General features: G+C 42.3%; 1 protein-coding gene across 1 annotated transcript in view; it reads left to right on the forward strand.

Annotated features, from left to right (window-relative positions):
- The window catches only part of CNTNAP2 (contactin associated protein 2), a 1,698,090-nt gene that overhangs the window by 1,213,684 nt on the left and 463,556 nt on the right, over positions 1 to 20,850 (forward strand). The window contains exon 12 of the mRNA XM_050937667.1: positions 136 to 255. Coding sequence (XP_050793624.1) covers positions 136 to 255 — 120 coding nt within the window. The remainder of the gene's footprint in view (positions 1 to 135; positions 256 to 20,850) is intronic.

Here is a 20,850-nt window from a genome sequence, read left to right on the forward strand (position 1 = left end):
CAATGACTAATTCATGGTTCTTGCACTAGTGTGGAAATATAAAATGAAGCTATGAAGAAAGTAATTGTGATTGGGAATCAGTTGCTCCTGGATATCAATTTCCTTATTAGTGTATTTTATTTTATTTCATTCCAGCTATTTATGACCTCTCCTGTGAAGCATACAAACACTTGGGCAAAACCTCAAATTATTACTGGATAGATCCAGATGGCAGTGGGGCACTGGGACCTTTGAAAGTTTACTGCAACATGACAGGTAACTGTACTCTAATTACCATTTTCATGTTATATTTGTAATGTATATGTGTCAGAGGGTTTGGAAACCTGTCCATAATTCATATTTCTTGGGAAAAGAAAAAATTTTTATTCAGTTTTAGTAAGAGGCCTGATCATATTAAACCAGCCAAGCTTTTTGGGTGGTATCTGACCTAATCATTGTTAAAAGGCCTTTGGCCTGGTCTACATTTAACAATTAGCTTGACCTAGGTACATCACTCAGGTGTGAAAAATTGACAACTCTCCCCCCCACCCCCCGAGTGATCTAGTTAAGTGGACCTAACCCCCAGGATAGGCAATGGTAGATCAAAAGAATAATTCTTCCACTGACTTTGGAGAAGTGGATTTACTATAGTGAAGGGAAAATCCTTTTAGTCAGTGTAGGAATCATCCTCACTATGACTCTTCAGTGGCATAGCTGCACCTGGGCCACTATAGTGCTCATATTGTAGATATAGCATATGTTTCCTCAGTGGACCATTTCCTAGAGCCAGTCCCCAAAATACTACTGTGTGTATAGGTAACTTGCAAAAACTGGTTAGCAGTCCTAGATGAGGGAGGATTTAATAAGAAAGTTCTCTGGACAGAGCAAGGTGCTTTTTCTGTCTGAATAGCATGATGCTCACAATTAGACCAAAATGTTCAGAGAGAGAGAATAGCTTTCAGAGATATAAGCTATTCATTTTTCTTTTTCTCTGTAGCTAAGATGAGAATGTTTTCTCTCGTTTAGCATATGAAAGGGCATATCTAGCTATGTTAAGCAAACAGCTTCTTTTGTTCTCTCTGTTTATAATTAATCTTCTTTGTTAAAAAATACTTTTGTATGAATAATGTCATGCAGACCTTCTTAAAGAAAAGGAAACCCAATAAGCTCTAAAGTGAGTTACTCCAAACCCCTCATCCTCGATCAAGGGAAATGAACAAAGGGGCCCTATCCTATTGTTTTGTCATGGGTGTGATGGGTGAACATAAGGATAAGATATTAAAAACAAAGGAGGAGATGAGTTTGTTTTGGTCATAGCACTGTTCATTCATTTCCAATGTTCATACATATTGCAATTCGTCTCAGCACTTAGCTAACACTAGTTAATAACCAATACAAAGCTTACTAAATATTCAGCTAAGAGAAGTATTTTACTTAATCCCTGAATTTCCCAAAATACAGGATCTTGTGGGATTTCTGCACAATAAAGAGGTTCCAGAATCTATTTGCTTTAGAATACCCTGACACAGATCTTCAGAATTCAATTGTAGGAACCAGCAGCAAGAGCGTAGATACATGTTGTAGTGATGAGAGGGGGGAAAGGCAATCTCCCATTTAACTGTATCCTCACTCTTTAGGGCTTTCAGAATCATTGCCAACGCCTTAACTGTATCAGTAAGTAAACAGGCATCCACTGCCAGGGAACAGTGCTGTGAACTTATGATATATCATAGTGATTCCTAATCAAGAGATGAACTGCTGTGTTCAGCACTAGCTGTAGCTTTGGGATACTATTAAAAGGTAGCTTTTTCAGTAAAAGTCAATTGAAATAATTTGTTGAGCATGAAAAAGTGAATCCATCCAGCGTGTAAGCACTTTTGACATATGCTAAAAATAAATATACTGGTACACACAAGAATAAAACTAATAGTGTCCCCAAACTAGAAAGTAACTGGACAAGAGAATGTAAAAGCAGCAAAGAATCCTGTGGCACCTTATAGACTAACAGTTGTTTTGGAGCATGAGCTTTCGTGGGTGAATACCCACTTCGTCACTTGTATCTGACAAAGTGGGTATTCACCCACGAAAGCTCATGCTCCAAAACGTCTGTTAGTCTATAAGGTGCCACAGGATTCTTTGCTGCTTTTACAGATCCAGACTAACACGGCTACCCCTTTGATACTGGACAAGAGAATGAGAACTAACCGTCTTCCCTTCTTAATAGTAATTTTTTTTCACAAAACAACTGCTGTAGTTGCCATAGACATGTTTTTAAATTGCCAGTGAGTGGGAAGGTGGTCCATATGATCATGAACGAGAAGGCAGAGGGTCCACAATCTTTTCTCTGCAATAAGACGTGATCCAAGCCATGAAAAAGTTTCAGAACTCTACTCTAGCTGAATCACTCCTATCAGGCAATTCCTGTTTAATACATTTGCTGTAGTGCAGATATAATTCCCTACATAAATGAGATCATGATAGAACTGATTCACTGTTAAAATGTGAGTAATACTGTGAAAATTGAAATGCAAGTAACTTTAGCCACTCTGCTTTTAAAACTGGACAGTCACCCTAAAAGTTATTGTCCATATGACAGCTTAGAAAAGCATTATTTTTCAATTACTCCTATATTTGCATACTGTATAGAACCATCCTGGATATATTTCCAGTCCTTACAGCTTTCTTTATTCTTTATAATGATGGCAGTATAGCATAGTGGATATAGCACCAAACCGGAGATATGGGTTTGATTCAGTATATGTCTTTCTGGGTAGAATTCAGTAACCTCTACCCTATATTTTGTGCTAATAACAACATGAAATGTCTGTAATATATTAATTAAGGTGAAGAGATCAAGCTTAATTCTTTAATTCTTCAACAGAAATATCAAACTGATGGTGTAAATGATATAGTGGTGACATATATAATCTTAAATTATTTTATGTAATATATTGAAAGATATCATAACATATTAGTGTTGATTGACATTAAATAGATAATACAAGGAAATACTTTAAATGCAGTTATGTATGGCATATCAGGTATTTGCTGGATGACACACTTATCTGTGCAAAAGCATTAGTTCAGATTTGTGGCATTATTAATAAAATGCTTAATGAAAGACTTCCATTAGCTGAATTATAAGTAACTTTTTCTTAAGAAGACGAGGTGAAACAAAGCCTTCTGTGTATTGCCTACAGACATGGCTAGAATTAACTTAAGGATGCTTTGTAAATTCTTATGCTTGTCAGACAGAAGAGAATTTGATTGCTGTTCCTTCATCACTTACATCAAAACAGGAATATATTTGTTAATTTTGTGGTGTCACCAATGCACTACTAAACTTGTGAGGGTGACAGTGACAGTGACAGTTAAATCTGAAAAGTTCTACAGACAGTCAGTACTTTATTTAAAAGCATCTCTAAATATCCTTCGTCAGAAACAGACAGATCAGCCACTTGAAAACCAGAATGCCTCTAACTCTTATCTCTTAAGAATGTTGTTTAAATTCTCTGACCTATGAATATTATGAAGTCAAGCAACAAATTTTGGAAAATAGTCATATTTCAATAGGGTCATTTTCTTAGAAAAATTGAAGAAAAAATCGGAGTGCATCAGACACTTGTCCATATTTCTAGACAAAATTTGTGTCAATATCTCTAGACTGTCTTGATTTAGTAGTCTGGATGTGTCATGTTAGTTTTCTGTCCTTCCTGGATTTCTATGGTAACTGAAAAATGTTCTGGGTTCTAAAATCTTTTGGCTAGTCAACAGTGTAAGCAAAATATAAAGAATACAATGTGTGTGGAAACTAGGGTGACCAGATCATGAGTGAAATATCAGGACACGTTGGTCGAGCAGTGCACAGGTGCACAGCCCCGACCAGAGCTAGAAGCATACTGGTCTGCCTGGCCTTGTGCTACCAGCATGCACCTTCCTGTTGGGGGTGGGCCCATGCTGCGCCACACACTTCCCCTGCCCAGTGCCCCCTTGAACCACTATGTCCAGAGCCCCCCTACAACCCTTCCACCACAAATGCACAGTGCTGTGCACACACACTACACAATGCCCCATACAGACCCACACTGCCCAGTGCCCTGACACACACACACACACACCTCCCCCACTGCCCACCACGCCCCCACAGGCCCCCACTGTCTAGCACCCCAAAACACACAAACCTCCGCCACTGCCCAGCGCCCCCACACCCTCACAGCCCAGCACTCCACACACACCTCCCAGACACTCACTCCATCACACTCTGCCCCCTTCCTTGGCCACACTCATCAGCCCTGCTGGGAGGTCTCTGACTCCCAGGGTGAGAGCCGCGAGGGAAGTCTCCAGACTCTCCACGTGCTGAGCCTGCCACAAGCACGAGCTCTGTGGCTCCCATTGGCTGGGAAAAGCATGCCGGAGCCACGGAGCAGGGCTTGCAGGCACCGGCAGCATGCAGAGCCCCCCTCACCCCAAGAGCCAGAGAGACCTACAAGGGGGCGAGGTGGGGAGTACCAGTGGTGCTCACCTGGGACGGCTCCCATCCCGGGAAGCATCCAGCAGGCTGGTCCCTCTGCTTCCTAGAGTCACGGGTCTGGTTGGGTCGGGGGTGGGGGAGTCGGAGGGCTCTCTGCCCCCTCCCAGCGTCTGCAAGCCCTACCCCTGCAGCCCATGGCACTCCTGCTGACAGGCGGGCACTGGGAGCTGCCCCAGGAAGTGGTGAGCGGCAGTGCTAGGACTGTGGTCCAGATGGTCCCTGATATTGGGGCAAAGAGTGTCCCAACTTATGTAAGGTTGGGACACGGGACAAGTCCCCTAAAGTTGGGACTGTCTCGATATTATTGGGACATCTGGTTACCCTAGCAGAAACTACAAAACCACTGGAAACCATCTGAGATGTTCTCTAAGAAATGCTATTTATATTCAAAGTAAAGATTCCAAACCAAAGCAAAAAACCAAACCTCCTTTCTTCAAAACACTCATGCTAACACTGTTATATTTGGAAATTAAATCATACGAAAGTCAAGAATCTCTGAAGTTAAGGTTCTGACATTTCATATTTAAATGACCATTCATGATAAATTAGTAAAACTTTCAGAAATTGTGAACATTTTAGATACCTAGCATTTGTGCAAATGCTTGTGAACAATAACAATGATGTGAATCACAGCCTTTCAAAAATATTTGCAAATCAATATTTATACCATTTGTCCCCAACTGTAGCTGGGGCCTTTCAGAAGAGCCCATTTAAACATGTTTTTTAAAAGGCATAACACGATATATTGTACAGTACTTAGTTTGAATTAGAGATTGGCCTGACTCATGATCTGAATCCAGAATGAAATCTTCCCAAAGTTCGGTGGTGTTTGGATTTCATGCTCTGGTTCAGCCCTTTATAGAAAGACACCCAACCTGTGAAGTTAGGGTGTTTCTCTGAAATTAGATTCAGATAGATCTCACAAAAGTTACAGGGAACAGTTTGGAGCCCTCTCTGTTTTCCACTGAAATAATACAAGAACTTGCACTGAAACAAGCTATGTTGTTTGCAATGTTTGATGTAGATCTAAACTTCGTCTGAGTGTATTAGATCTCCAGCCCATGCTCAAATGATTTTGGCATTTCTGAATCCCAGCTCCTCTTTGGGCTTGTTCATACACCTCTACTCCACTATAACGCGGTCCTGGGGAGCCAAAAATCCCTACCGCATTATAGCTGAAACCCCGTTATATCGCGGTAGGGGTGGCAGGGCTCCGGCGGTGATTTAAAGAGCTCTGGGCTCCAGCTGCTGCGGGGAGCCCCAGGCCCTTTAAATTGCCAGGTGAGCCTTGCTGCCACAGCCCCGGGGTAGCAGTGGCAGGGCTCCAGCAATGATTTAAAGGGTCTGGGGCTCCCCCCAATACCCGGAGCCCCGGGCCCTTTAAATCGCTGGCAAGCCCCACTGCTGCAGCCCCAGGGTAGCGGCGACATGGCTCCAGTGGTGATTTAAAGGGCTCAGGGCTCCCCGCAGCAGCCGGAGCCCTGCTGCCACCGCGCTATATGTGAACCTGTGTTATATCAGGTCGCGTTCTAGCAGGGTAGAGGTGTACTCCTTTGGCAACTCCACTTATGGAATGTGAAGTGGAGAAATATCAGTGAGCAATGATACCCTAAATGTTTTGAATCTCAAAATAACATTCAGTTTAAGACCGCTCTTATTTTATCAAAGCCCATTTGTTTCTCTCTGGTATTCATAATCTCTTGGTCGAAGTGTGGCTGCCCTGCAAGAATCTTAAAGGGGGAGAGGGCTCAGAGAGACCTTCATTGCTAGTCAATCCATCTGGGAAGCAACCATATTTTTTGCTGCAGTTTGTCGGTGAGTGCATGGGTAGAGTCTGACCAGCCCTAACTATAGTTCTCTAGATCTTCCTGAGCTTAAATCTGGGGCCTAGACCATGACCACACTCATAGACTCATAGACTTTGTGGTCCCTTCTGACCTTAAAGTCTATGAGTGTGGTCATGGTCTAGCCATTTCCACTTCATGCTCTGTGCTACAACGCTACTCTGAATCTACCAGCCAGTCTACATTTGAAGAGCAAATCTCTAGAGTTGTGAGTATATTCATAGTTGTTTCTACTGAAGGCATTTAACTACTGTGTCTTGTACATTGTGGTCATCATTGTGAAATCTAGATACCTGCTGTTGGCTTCTGCAAGCAGTTATGATCATTGCTCATCCTTTTCCTTTCCCAGAGCAGCTCAGGACTGTAAAGACCGTACTTTGAGAATTCACTAACTGTACCTTCAGCCTCTCCCAATCATGCCAGTTATACAAAAAGATGGACCCTCACCCCAGCATTTCATGAAAATTGTACGTGCTGTAGTTATTGCAATGACATTGTGAACAGACTTTAAACAGCCACAACTGTTGTGCCCTATGATTTTGCATCTCGCCATAAATAGCAGGTAACTGGAGTGCTTTTTTATGATGACATATGTGGAAACATATGGCATGGCTATAAATGTGCCATTCATCACCACATATTTGATGCAGAGCGGCCTGATAGTGGTAAATGTTTAATTCTATTGTACATATCTTGTAGAATTGGCTTCTGTAATGGGACATTTTGCTTGAGGGCTAATTGGACAATCTGCCTAATTACAGCACCTTCAGCATACATATATGTAGAAATTACAGAGTTTTCAGTGCTTCTGTGCCTCTCATCTATCAAGGAATTTTCTTCTATAGTCTAGTGGATAGTAGAGGGGAAACTTTAAAAAAAAAAAAACTTCAGTGGAAAAGCTTTATTTTGGAAATCTTTTCATTTGCCACTCTAGTTGCTTCCATCAATACTACTTTTCTCTTTCTTTCCTCTCCTCCGCTCTCTTTTTACTATTTTTTTTTTCTCTCCCCCGTCCTCTTTCTTTCTCAGCTCTGAAGAGCATGTGACATACTCTAGCACATTCCAAGTGGTGCCAGCACTGCTGCTGGCATCCGAATCACCTAATATGCAGATCACGGGCATAATCACACTAAATGTTAATCTTCTTCGTAAGTGCTGAGGGGGGTGCTGTGGAGGGAGAAAACAAAAACAAAGGGACATTGAAGAGGAATATGGCAATGCCGATTGTAAATTTTCGAGGATCCTCACACTTTAGCAGGGAAATAAAAAAAATAAAAAGATCAGTGCGCCTAGGAAAATGCAGCAATTCCCATAATCCCCTATTGCAGGAAAAACACTGAAATTATGGAGAATCAAGGAGTAGGTTCTTGTCTGAGACCAAACACTGATGTATGTTATTGCAGAACTCTTTATAACTCATGTTTCAAGGAATATGCTAAAGGATGGGCAAGGAGTATTAGCCGACTGCTGACTGCTGCAAACTAACCAAATGAGAACTGGATAGCTGTAATTTAGTTCTATTTGAACTTCTCATCTATTAAAGATAGGTGTTGCTATTTGCACTTTTGCATCTGTCTGGATCCTGGATCCTAACAGAGGTCACACTGAGAATCCACATTAAGGCTGTGCTATCTATAATGCTCTCACTTGCACTTTATGGTCACTTTACTAAAATGAAATGGCTTTTATAGGCTAAACAGTTATTTTGCCCTGAGTGGGTTTCACTGGATAATGGAGACCTGGGGCAAGAATTAGCTATTTTCTTTATATTTTGATGACATTTTTCTTTTTTTCCCCTCCATATTTGCTTCCTCATAAAAGGTTTCTCTACTTCAGTGTGTGTCTGTGGACTTTGGGGAAGCAAGTGTGTGACTAAGATGTATCATGTCACAGCTTAGAAGCTGTTGGCTTCAGATTGGGTTTCCTGGTTTACGAAGCACAAAATCTCTTATACGCACTTTGCAAAGATTTCCTTGCCTGTAGGGGTCAGACATTTCAAACAATGACTCCTGGGTATGTCATATCAAGACCTGGTTGTTTCTCTCTATTGATGCTGTTTGTCAAGTTGACAGGTAGCAAGACTAAGAATCAAACTACTTCTCTGGAGAAAAAATAGTACAGTATCTGTACAGGGATTGTTTAAATTGTCCTTCTTCTAAACCCAGCATCAGTGTAACTAAAAGAATTCAGAATGGATTAATTTAAAGGAAATGGAACATTTAAAAATCCTGTGCAAATGGGATATTAAGTTAATTTATTTCCAAGATACATAAGCAAGCATTTGAAAAGAATATAGTCCGTTTAAAAAGAGACAGAGTGCACGTGAGAGAGATTCATTCTACTTTGAATCACTAATCAGTGTTCAGGGCACAGTGCTGCACTCTTATGTTTAATATTCTAAATTAATTTATCTAGAAGAGCAGGTTAGCAGTTCTGTCACTATTCACATGAAAAATTCAGGACTTCTTACCTTCTCTTGTTGGCTCTGGCAGATGCTTTTTTAAAAGAAATGACTCAGCAATGAATGAGCTGCAGTACACATCCATCCTTGTCTGTACACACATGCATACAGTGAGCTGCAGATGCAAGTTCCATGCCATAGCTGAGTCATCTGTGCAGAGAGACTCACCTATGGCTCCTTTCTAAAAAGTCCTGTTTCTCTTTTCACAGCACAGTTTCTTAGATCATAAACTCTTCAGGGAAGGACTCTCTGCTTTCCTATGTGTTGTGACAAAGTTCCTCCTCTACCTTGGTGGGTCCTGCGCTTATTGGCAGGTTTGCTCACCTCAGTGATCTCCCCTACAGTCTGGATCAACTCCTGTGTGTGATCAGGAGTTGGGAGGTTTGGGGGGAACCCGGGCCCGCTCTCTACTCCGGGTTCCAGCCCAGGGCCCTCTGGATTTGCAGCTGTCTATAGTGCCTCCTGTAACAGCTGTGTGACAGCTACACCTCCCTGGGCTACTTCCCCAAGGCCTCCTCCAAACACCTTCTTTATCCTCACCACAGGACCTTCCTCCTGGTGTCTGATAACGCTTGTACTCCTTAGTCCTCCAGCAGCACACCCTCTAATATGCAGATCACGGGCATAATCACACTAAATGTTAATCTTCTTCGTAAGTGCTGAGGGGGGTGCTATGGAGGGAGAAGACAAAAACAAAGGGACATTGAAGAGGAATATGGCAATGCCAACTGTAAATTTTCGAGGATCCTCACACTTTAGCAGGGAAATAAAAAAAAATAAAAAGATCAGTGCGCCTAGGAAAATGCAGCAATTCCCATAATCCCCTATTGCAGGAAAAACATTGAAATTATGGAGAATCGAGGAGTAGGTTCTTGTCTGAGACCAAACACTGATGTATGTTATTGCAGAACTCTTTATAACTCGTGTTTCAAGGAATATGCTAAAGGATGGGCAAGGAGTATTAGCCGACTGCTGACTGCTGCAGACTAACCAAATGAGAACTGGATAGCTGTAATTTAGTTATATTTGAACTTCTCATCTATTAAAGATAGGTGTTGCTATTTGCACTTTTGCATCTGTCTGGATCCTGGATCCTAACAGAGGTCACACTGAGAATTCACATTAAGGCTGTGCTATCTATGATGCTCTCACTTGCACTTTATGGTCACTTTACTAAAATGAAATGGCTTTTATAGGCTAAACAGTTATTTTGCCCTGAGTTGACACTTCCTCTTCTCTGGCTCCCCCCGGCCACCATCTGACTGGAGAGAGTTCCTTTTAAAACCCAGGTGCCCTGATTAGTCTGCCTTGATTGGCTGCAGGTGTTCTAATCAGCCTGTCTGCCTTAATTGTTTCTAGCAAGTTCCTGACTACTCTAGTGCAGACCCGGCTCTGATCACTCAGGGAACAGAAAACTACTCAACCAGTGACCAGTATATTTGCCCTCTACCAGACTCCTGCACCCCATTGACCGGGTCTGTCTCAGTGTTTATACAGCACCTAACATAATGGGACACTAAACCTGACTGGGACCTCTGGATGCTACTGTTAAATTAACATTATATTACGTATAATTCAGGAGCAGTAGCCATGGTCCAAGAAATGTGTACCTGAGTCCTATAACGGTGAGAAATGTGTCATGATCAGTGTAACTGGAGTCAGAAAGCTGATGTTCCATGTAGAGACTGTTATTGAGAGGACACCAGGAAAATAGACAATGGAAGGGGTTAGGCTAGAAGCAACTCAGCCTCATGGACAGAGTCCGTGGGGTTTAATAAAGTGCTCCTTCTTCAGTTTAACCTGCATTCAGCATCACGCTTTGCAAATGAAACATGGTGGCAGCAGCTGAGCTGTAAGTCCTCTCCAGTGCAGCAGCTGGCAGCATGAGCCATGGAACTCTGAGTATGTCTACACTATGGGATTATTCCGATTTTACAGAAACCGGTTTTGTAAAATAGATTGTATAAAGTCGAGTGCACGCGGCCACACTAAGCACATTAATTCGGCGGTATGCGTCCATGTACTGAGGCTAGCGTCGATTTCTGAAGCGTTGCACTGTGGGTAGCTATTCCATAGCTATCCCATAGTTCCCGCAGTCTCCTCCGCCCCTTGGAATTCTGGGTTGAGATCCCAGTGCCTGACGGGGCAAAAAACATTGCCGCGGGTGGTTCTGGATACAGCCTCACCCCTCCCTCTGTGAAAGCAGCAGACAACTGTTTCGTGTCTTTTTTCCTGGGTGAACTGTGCAAACGCCATAGCACAGCAAACATGGACCCTGCTCAGATCAAGACCGCAATTGTGGATGTTGTAAATACCTCGCACATTCTCGTGCAGTCTGTGCTGAACCGAGACCTGCAAAGCCAGGCAAGGAGAGTGATGAGGACATGGACACAGAATTCTCTCAAACCGCAAGCCCCTGCACTTTGGAGATCCTGCTGGTAATGGGACAGGTTCTAGCCATTGAACGCCGATGTTGGGCCCGGGAAACAAGCACAGATTGGTGGGACTGCATAGTTTTGCAGGTTTGGGATGATTCACAGTGGCTGCGAAACTTTCGCGTGCGTAAGGACACTTTCATGGAACTTTGTGACTTCCTTTCCCCTGCCCTGAAACGCCATAATACCAAGATGAGAGCAGCCCTCACAGTTGAGAAGCAAGTGGCAATAGCCCTCTGGAAGTTTGCAACACTAGACAACTACCGGTCAGTCGGGAATCAATTTGGAGTGGGCAAATCTACTGTGGGGGCTGCTGTGATGCAAGTAGCCAAAGCAATCACTAAGCTGCTGCTACGAAAGGTTGTGACTCTGGGAAACGTGCAGGTCATAGTGGATGGCTTTGCTGCAATGGGATTCCCTAACTGTCGGGTGGCGATAGATGGAACCCATATCCCTATCTTGGCACCGGAGCACCAGGGCACCCAGTACGTAAACTGCAAGGGGTACTTTTCAGTGGTGCTGCACTGGGGACATTTCACCAGCATCCACGTGGGATGTCCAGGAAGGGTTCATGACGCTCGCATCTTCAGGAACACTACTCTGTTTAAACGGCTGCAGCAAGGGAATTACTTCCCAGACCAGGGGATGTTGAAATGCCTGTAGTTATCCTGGGTGATCCAACCTACCCCTTGATGCCATGGCTCATGAAACCATACACAGGCAGCCTGGACAGTAGTCAGGAGCTGTTCAACTACAGGTTGAGCAAGTGCAGAATGGTGGTAGAATGAGCATTTGGCTGTTTAAAGGCACGTGGCGCACATTACTGACTCGCTCAGACCTCAGCCAAACCAGTGTCCCCATTGTTATTGCTGCTTGCTGTTTGCTCCACAATCTCTGTGAGAGTAAGGGGGAGACCTTTATGGCAGGTTGGGAGGCTGAGGCAAAACACCTGGCCGCTGATTACGCGCAGCCAGACCCCAGAGCGATTAGAAGAGCACACCACGAAGTGGTGCACATCAGAGAAGCTTTGAAAACGAGTTTCATCACAGGCCAGGGTACGGTGTGACTGTTGTGTTTGTTTCCCCTTGATGATCGCCCCCCTTGATTGACTCATTCCTTTTAAACAACCCACCCTCCCCCTTCGATTACAGCTTGCTTAAGGAAATAAAGTCACTATCGTTTAAAAATCATGTATTCTTTATTAAAAATCATTATAAAAAGAGGGAGAGAACTGACAATGTATCCTGGTTGTGGTTTGGGAGGAGGATAGGAGGGAAGGAAAAGGCCACTAAAAATATTTCAAAGTAACGACAGCCTTTTGGTTGGGCTGTCCACGGGAGTGGAGTAGGCGGGTGCACGAAGCCTTCCCCCACGCATTCTTACACGTCTGGGTGAGGAAGATATGGAACATGGTACGTGGTGAAGGTGGTTACACAGGGGCTGCAGCGGCACTCTGTGACCCTGCTGCTGTTCCTGAAGCTCCACCAGACATCGGAGGATGTCGGTTTGATCACGCAGCAGCCCCAGTGTTGCAGCCCGACACCGCTGATCTTCCTGCCTACACCTGTGATCTTCCTGCCGCGACCTCTCATCTCGAGCTTCTCTCCTCTCCTCACGTTGGTCCCTCCTGTCCTCACGTTCACTGGCATCTTTCCTGTAATTTGATACCACGTCCTTCCACTCATTCAGGTGAGCTCTTTCATTGCGGGTTACTTCCATGATTTCCGAGAACATTTCGTCTCGCATCTTTTTTTTCCTCCCCTTATCTGAGATAGCCTTCGGGATGGAGTAGGGAGGCTTGAAAAATTTGCAGCTGCATGAGGGAGGTAAAAAAGGGAGAGAAGTATTTAAAAAGATACATTTTACAGAACAATGGTTATACTCTTTCACAGTGAACAACACTATTAACCTTGCATAGCACATGTGATTTCACTACAAGGTCGCATTTTGCATCTTAATATTGAGTGCCTGCGGTTCTGGTGTTAGAGATCTCACAGACGCAGGTCCGGGCAGCAGAATTCGGCTTGCATGCAGCCATGGTAAGCCATTGTCTTTCAGCTTCTGCAGCCTTCATATACACAGTGCCCGCCTTTCCCAAATACCAAGCAAAACCCATTCAGTGCTGCTTCTTTCCTGTTAACATGCAGCAGCAGAAACCACACCCCCATCCAATTCTCTGGGATGATCGCTTTACCCCTCCCCCAACTGCATGCTTGGTATCATGGAAGATCACTGCTAATTAGTCCCCTTTCCCCCTCCCACCGCGTGGCTGGTAGCAGGGAAGATCCCTGCTAGCCAAACGCGAAAAAGCTCCGCACCATTACCCACCTTCCTTCCCCCTGCTTGGCTCCCTGCAAGGAAGGATTTCTTTTAAGCAACTGGCAAACAGCCCAATAGGAATGGCCATCTCTGTCCCCTTAATTAAATTCCTGAATTTCAACCAGGTTACCATGAACGATATCACTCTCCTGAGGATAACGCAGCAAGATAAAGAACGGATGTTGCTTGAATGCCAGCAATGCAACTAGGCTTTGTTATGCAATGATACCAGATTACTTGCTACATGCATGGCGTGGTCAAGTGTGCTGCCATTGTGGACAGAATAAGGCTGCCTTGCCCAGAAACTTTCTGCAAAGACTTTAGAGTACCTCCAGGAGAGCTTCATGGAGATGTCCCTGGAGGATTTCCACTCCATCCTCAGATATGTTAACAAACTTTTCCAATAACTGTACCGGCCGCAAATGCATCCCAAGTCCTCAGGGCAAATCAATCATTAAAAAACGCTTGCTTTTAAACCATGTTTTAAATTTACAAAGGTACACTCACCAGAGGTCGCTTCCATGGCTTCATTATCTGGGCTACTGGCTTGGGAGGGCTGGGAGGGTAATTCCGTCTGGGTGAGAAAAAGCTCCTGGCTGTTGGGGAGAACAGAGTGCTGTGTGCTTTCTGCAAGCTCGTCCTCCTCTTCCTCCTCCTCATCTTTCCCGTCCACAGAATCCTCAGCCATAGCTGAGATTACCACCCCCACCTCGGAATCCACGGACAGGGGTAGGGTGGTGGTGGCGGATCCCCCCTAGAATTGCATGCAGCTCAGCGTAGAAGCGGCATGTTTTTGACCCTGCCCCGGACCTTCCGTTTGCTTCTTTGGTTTTCTGGTAGGCTTGTCTGAGCTCCTTAACTTTCACTCTGCACTGCACTGAGTCCCTGGTGTGGCCTTTCTCCATCATAGCCTTGGAAATTTTTTCAAATGTTTTTTCATTTCGTCTTTTGGACCGGATTCTGTTAGCACGAAATCGTCTCGCCATATAGCGATCAGATCCGGTACCTCCTGTGCGGTCCATGCTGGAGCTCTTTTTCTATTCTCAGGAGACTGCATTGTTACCTGTGCTGATGAGCTCTGCGTGGTCACCTGTGATGGTGAGCTCTCCACGCTGGCCAAACAGGAAATGAAATTCAAAAGTTTGCGGGGCTTTTCCTGTCTACCTGGCCAGTGCATCCGAGTTCAGATTGCTGTCCAGAGCGGTCACAGTGCTGCAATGTGGGATACCGCCCGTAGGCCAATACCGTCGATTTGCGGCCACGCTAACCCTAATCCGATATGGTAATACCGATTTCAGCGCTACTCCTCTCGTCGGAGAGGAGTGCAGAAACCGGTTTATATCAATATAAAGGGCCTCGTTGTGTGGACAGGTGCAGTGTTAAATCGGTTTAACTCTGCTAAAATCGGTATAAACACGTAGTGTAGACCAGGCCTCTCTGTCTAAAGGCCCGGAAGCCCTGGATTTTGCAGACACAAACATCACTCACGGCTGTCTTCTGGTTCAGATCAATTTTGGCACGCAGGAATTACCCCTTCCCAGAGCTGTCAAAACAGTCTAGCACAGGCACTGATGTAATGAATGACCAAAATCCTGTTACCAATGAGGGACCTGTTGCAGCCTGCAGGATGGAGACATCACTGAAGGAGGTGGCCAACAATCAGAGATAGCAGGTGTAAAGTATGACAGGTCAGCAAGGACCTAGTGGACCTGGCAACAGACATGCCATTAAAGAGAAACCAGGAGTGGACTAAATGAGTTGTAAGGCATGTAGTGGCACTCATGTTATAAAAGGTGACTAATCAAGAGGGACACTTACACAGCGGTAGACACAAAACCTGAAGCGTCTACAGAAAACATCACAGAACAGAGAAACAAAGAACCATCTGAAAACCCCCACATGCAGAGGAGGCTCCACGTAGAAATAGTTTGCTACTCTTGGAGATGGGTGACAGACAGAGGTCATTCCTGTTGAGGAGACCAAACTGTCTCAAAGACACTATAAGCAGATGCCTTTGTGGTACATATGAGACTTCAACTTGACTATGTGCTAGCCACCTCTGGCCAAAGGAACACTGGGCATCTATTATTTGCTGTAACGTTTATACTAAAATGTTTGTAAAACAGGGAAGATGTATCGTGATAAGTGGAACTGGAGTGACATGATTCAGGTTCCCTGGAAGGACTGTTATTGAGGGAACACCTGGAAAACAGAGTAGTCCACAGGATTTAATAAAGTTCCACTTGTTCAACTTAACCTGCACTCAGCCACATTCTTTAATAACAAAATAAATAGGTATACTTATTCTTAGGGAGCCATTTTATAATGAATGATGTCTAGCATAGTGGTAACAACTGTTTCCAGGACCTGTGCAGGTTTACGAGACAAAATATGGCTGTATCATTGCAGTGTTCACTTCCAAATCAGTTGTATACACTTTAAGTTATAACAGAATTCCAGACCCTGGACATTACTGGGGTTAGGGTAGTTTAGGCATAGTCTTCTTGTTTAGAACACACTCTATGCCCAGACTCTGTCACTGTACTGGGGCTTAGAACACCCACAACTGAAAGATGGAAGAGAAGGTGGAGTCCAACTAGACTAGGCATCACAAAAGCCTGAGATATAGATCCTACTACATGTACTAGACAGGAACCACTGATCTACCTAAATAAATTTAGAATGCTACTGAATACTGTACTGTCTTAGAGAAGTTTCCTTTTAGTATAAAATGTTGGTACTTTCTGATTCAGAAGTACTTCCTGGAAGCACAAGTCAGGATTACCCAGCATTAATCAATGTCTGCATTCTTCACTCCCTGACTTTAGAATAAAGACAGATGCTTTTGGCAAAGAACATTCAGAAGCACTGGGTGTTTTTTGTTTTGTTTTGTTTTGTTTTTGTTTTTTTCAAATTTAGTCGCAGCTGTTTCACACAGCACCCAGGCAAAAATCTCATATGAAGAGAGCATATAGGAAAAAACAATATGTAGCCAATAGTATATGTCCTTATATACATTAACTCTATATTTTTGACTCTCTTTCACAATGAGCAAACATGTAAATATGTGAAACTGAAAACTTGAACGAAGTCTGAAGTTGTTGTAGCCAAAGTATGCTCTCTGTTACATCAGGTAAGTCCAGGCTTATTCTTTGGGAGTCAGTGCAGTAAATCAGGATTTTTTCCCTGGTGCTAAAGAGTGCAGAATTTGGCCTATTGAGTCATATCTTGATCTATGTTGTCTTTGCAGTGGCCTGAACTCTGATGCAGAGTCCTCAATTTACAAATTAGCCATTTGCCCTTTATAAGAACAAACAAAACAAAAGAAGAACCTGACATTAATATATAGTAATAGTACAAAATACCATTGTAACACTTCTGTACAATATCGCATTAAGGACCTTCCTACAACCAGTAGACATTTTTGCATTTTGTATTCAATTTTTCTTACCAATAAAACTTCGGCAAAGGAGTAATGAACTCCTCACACCGCCTCATAGATAAGCATCTTGAAACTCTGATTGACAGCAGATTTGGGGATTGTAGAAAACCAGAGTTGAAATTGTCCCCTATGACCTGATGTAGCACTCTGTCTATCTTGTGCACATGTCTTTTATAAGCTCAGTCCAGATTCATGACTGTCAGAGGCAATGATTGCTGCCTGAAAGGTACTTTATTCACAATATTGAATTAATTAGCACAGAACTAATCAGACATGACTATTACTTTCTTCACTCACACATTAGAATAAGAATATAATGAAGAGACAGCTGCTCCAGTGTGGTGCTGTAGGGGAGCCATTCAAAGCCTTTTCAGGTGACTGACATTTGTGCTAGCAGCTATGAGGCTTCCATAAATCAAGCAGACCTGTAACCTAGTGCTAGCAAGCAGCTGTTAAATTGACAAGGGCCTCATTCCTTAATCCTACTTCAGACACTTGTATATACCTGCCTGTGTACTTTAATGCCTCTTTTGTTGCAGAAAACATGATAAGGCAATTTAGAAATAATAGACCTATGAGAGCTATGGAAACAACTGCCTAGTGGGTCAGCAGTCAGCAAACTCACAAAGCTCGAGAGTACTTTCAAGAATTGTCTTTTTGCAGCAAATTTCTCTAATCCCATGGCATATTGGCATTCTGAGTGACAGCTTTCCTTCTGGATGGCACTTTTATCATGCTGGTTATCTTCTTAGCATATGCGCAATGTGCCTCAGGTGGCACATGACCGGGATTAATCACTAAATTTAGTCTGCTGGTTGAATCATTAGCTTCCCCGACCTGGGCTGCGTACTGATGGGAGGTGCCACCTGAATGCTGATCCATGCCTACCATGATGTTTATGATTCTGTACTACAACTCTCGCACTCATATTGAAAGAATGCTAGCTACCACGCATCTCTACTCCAGACCCCAGGCTCTAGTCTCTCTCACTTCACTGTGACTTAGAACCTCTACCATTGAACAGAGGCAGGCATGAGAAGTGTGCTAAGGGCCAACAAGGAGGCTCCTCATTAAAGCAAAGAAGGTGGAGTCTAGCTAGACCAATATCACAAAAGCCTGGAGTAAGATACTACTACATTTACCAGACAGGAACCGCTGATCTACTTATTACATTTAGCATGCTACTGGGGCAGCCAGCTGAAAGAATTTCCTGTAACATAAGAGATTAATATTTTCAGATCCAATAATACTTTTTTGAAGGCACAAAAATGTTGATTAATGTTTCTATAATTGTTACTTTGATCATTCTGGACAAAGATTCGTACACGCATACCCAATAACCATGTTAGAACAGTTTAATACAATAGAAGGGGCATATTTTTATCTAGCATATGTTATATAAGGCAGTCTCATGTTAACACAAAACATGTTAATGCTCTGCTAGCCATAACATGGTTTAACACAGTTGTGGCTAACATAGTTTCAACCCTAGTGTTAATAATAGCTTTAGCTTGCTTCAAACTCCACTCTGTCCTGTACCACTGTATCTTTTCCCTTCCTTTACTGCGCCTATAACTTATTTCTTCTGCAGTTATCCCCTGAGAGAGGTTGAAATATGGCCCAAGCCTCAGCGTTATGTATGGTTCTGTGTGCAAATTAAAGGAAACAATGCAAATTTTAATTATGCGCCTACTCTTTGTTTTCATTTATCCACAGACACACTCTTGTTATCTTGCAGAGCCCAATTTTTTCAAATGTGTTGAACTTTCCTTTATCTGTTTCTGGTGGCAAATTCATCTTTTATTCTTTCTTTCTCATATCCTCTTGCTATTGCTTCCAGTTGGAAGACATAAGGAAAAGAAACATTAAGACATTTCTTTTCTATTTTGAGCATATATTAAGCCTACCAAATGTGTGTAATAAAATGGATTTTTAAGGTAATTTTTCAGGGAACTGGAGAATCCCTCTGGACTGTTCTCCTCTGTTCTGGCTGTTTCGAGGGAATACATTGTTTGCAAATTTTTGGCATCATTTTATATATTTGACCATTTATTTTAAATAAATTTAGCATCATTAAGTTTATGGATTGACAGTGTGGATGCCAACTGTGATGACTGTCTCTTAGTGGGTATCTGCCCAATAGGAACTGGACTGAGACCACCAGATCTTTTCATATAGGCCAAAAAATTGCCATCAGATGATAATTATATTCAGTCATTGGCCATTTGAGCAAGCTGTGAACTAATGACTTAGCAGCAAAAGGTTTCTAATTTTATTAGCAGTCCATTGAACCATCCAATTCCCATAGTCTAGAGAATCTGAATTCTAGGTTATTTTAAAAAAATCTAGATCTTCTGAGAATCAGTGTAGGGTGAAATCTTGGTATCATTGAAGTCTATGGGAGTTGGTTTAGTGACATGTACAGTTTTGTGAATATTGCAACATTGATATTTTCAGTGTGTGTTTATCACACTTCCTTCCTCCCTCCCATTTTCCATAAGAAAAGGAAATAATTTACTATTATGTGATATTCTATTTTACATACAAAAAATTAGCACACGAAAAAAAAGAGCAAAACTATATGGACCCTTCTGGAGATTTTCATTTTTGGTAAATACATATTAAAAAGGGAACCATATGTCATATTCTGCTATGTTACACTCATACAATCTCACTGAGGTCTGGGGGCTGAATAAGTCTAAATTAGACTATAATTAGGCCTTAAATAATGAGAAAAATATAGTACTAAAAAATAAATAGGTAAGTCATTAGTAATTTCAATGACTATCTGCAATCCCCTCTATTGTTAAGATACCAAAATAATTTACATTCTAATCCCATTTTTCACACACTTTACTTTCCTTCATAAATTCATCTTTTTATATGGCTAGTATGAAAAAAATGTAAAATCCATTTAGATATTTAGGAGATTAGCAAGGTTGGGAAAATATACTTTTTCCTGTTTGTTTAAGACAATGTTTTGTATAATTGGCTAGGTACCTTTTGATTAACATCTTTCTGCAATAAAAGGCACAAGCTGACCAAACTACAAGCCTAATGAAAAGTCTGTTGGAGTCAATGGTAAAACTACCATTGACTTCAGTATATTTTGGATAAGACCAGAGATGGAACCTGATATGAACCAGCATAGCATTACCCATGCACCCCAAGTTTCAAATCATTAGATAGAAATGTGAACTTCTTCTAATTAAAAATTCTCGCTGGTTTTGCAAAGAAAATAAGCGTGGTCATGACTTCCATATACATATGGAGCCTCAATATGATTAGAGACAAAATGCTAATTCATCTTCTCCCTGGAAGGTATATAATTAAAACACACTTGTCATTGGATTCTAACCAAGTTAAAGTATACCAAACATAAGCAACAAAGACAAGTTATGCACAGCTGAGAATTTTTTCCCACTAGCTCACAAAAATTAGCTTTGAAGTCAGTACGACAAAAATTGGGGAAGAAGAAGAAAAAAAGTAAAAATTGTAGAAATTACTTTTATTTCAAAAGAAGTGGAGGGAGAAAATGTTATTACAAAAGTATTTTTCTCTTTTAGCAGAGTGAGCAAATGTGTTCTATCAGATAGCCTTATACAATGACCTTAACCTTGAGAAAAATTTAATAATGAAAATTGCAACCAACAGAACTGTAAGGTGCAGAATCATTGTTCTGTACATAGCATATAAAAGTGTGTTCTCACCCCCATCCATCTCTATCCTTTGATTATTTATTAACCTTGACCTCAAAGTTCCAAGTCCAGGTTTTTGGTCTGCATTTTAAGAAAATTGCAGTATTCTATTTATTTCTCATCCTTTTTGGTCTTCATTTG

Source organism: Gopherus flavomarginatus, chromosome 2 (assembly GCF_025201925.1).
Source record: "Gopherus flavomarginatus isolate rGopFla2 chromosome 2, rGopFla2.mat.asm, whole genome shotgun sequence".
Taxonomy (NCBI): Eukaryota; Metazoa; Chordata; order Testudines; family Testudinidae; genus Gopherus; species Gopherus flavomarginatus.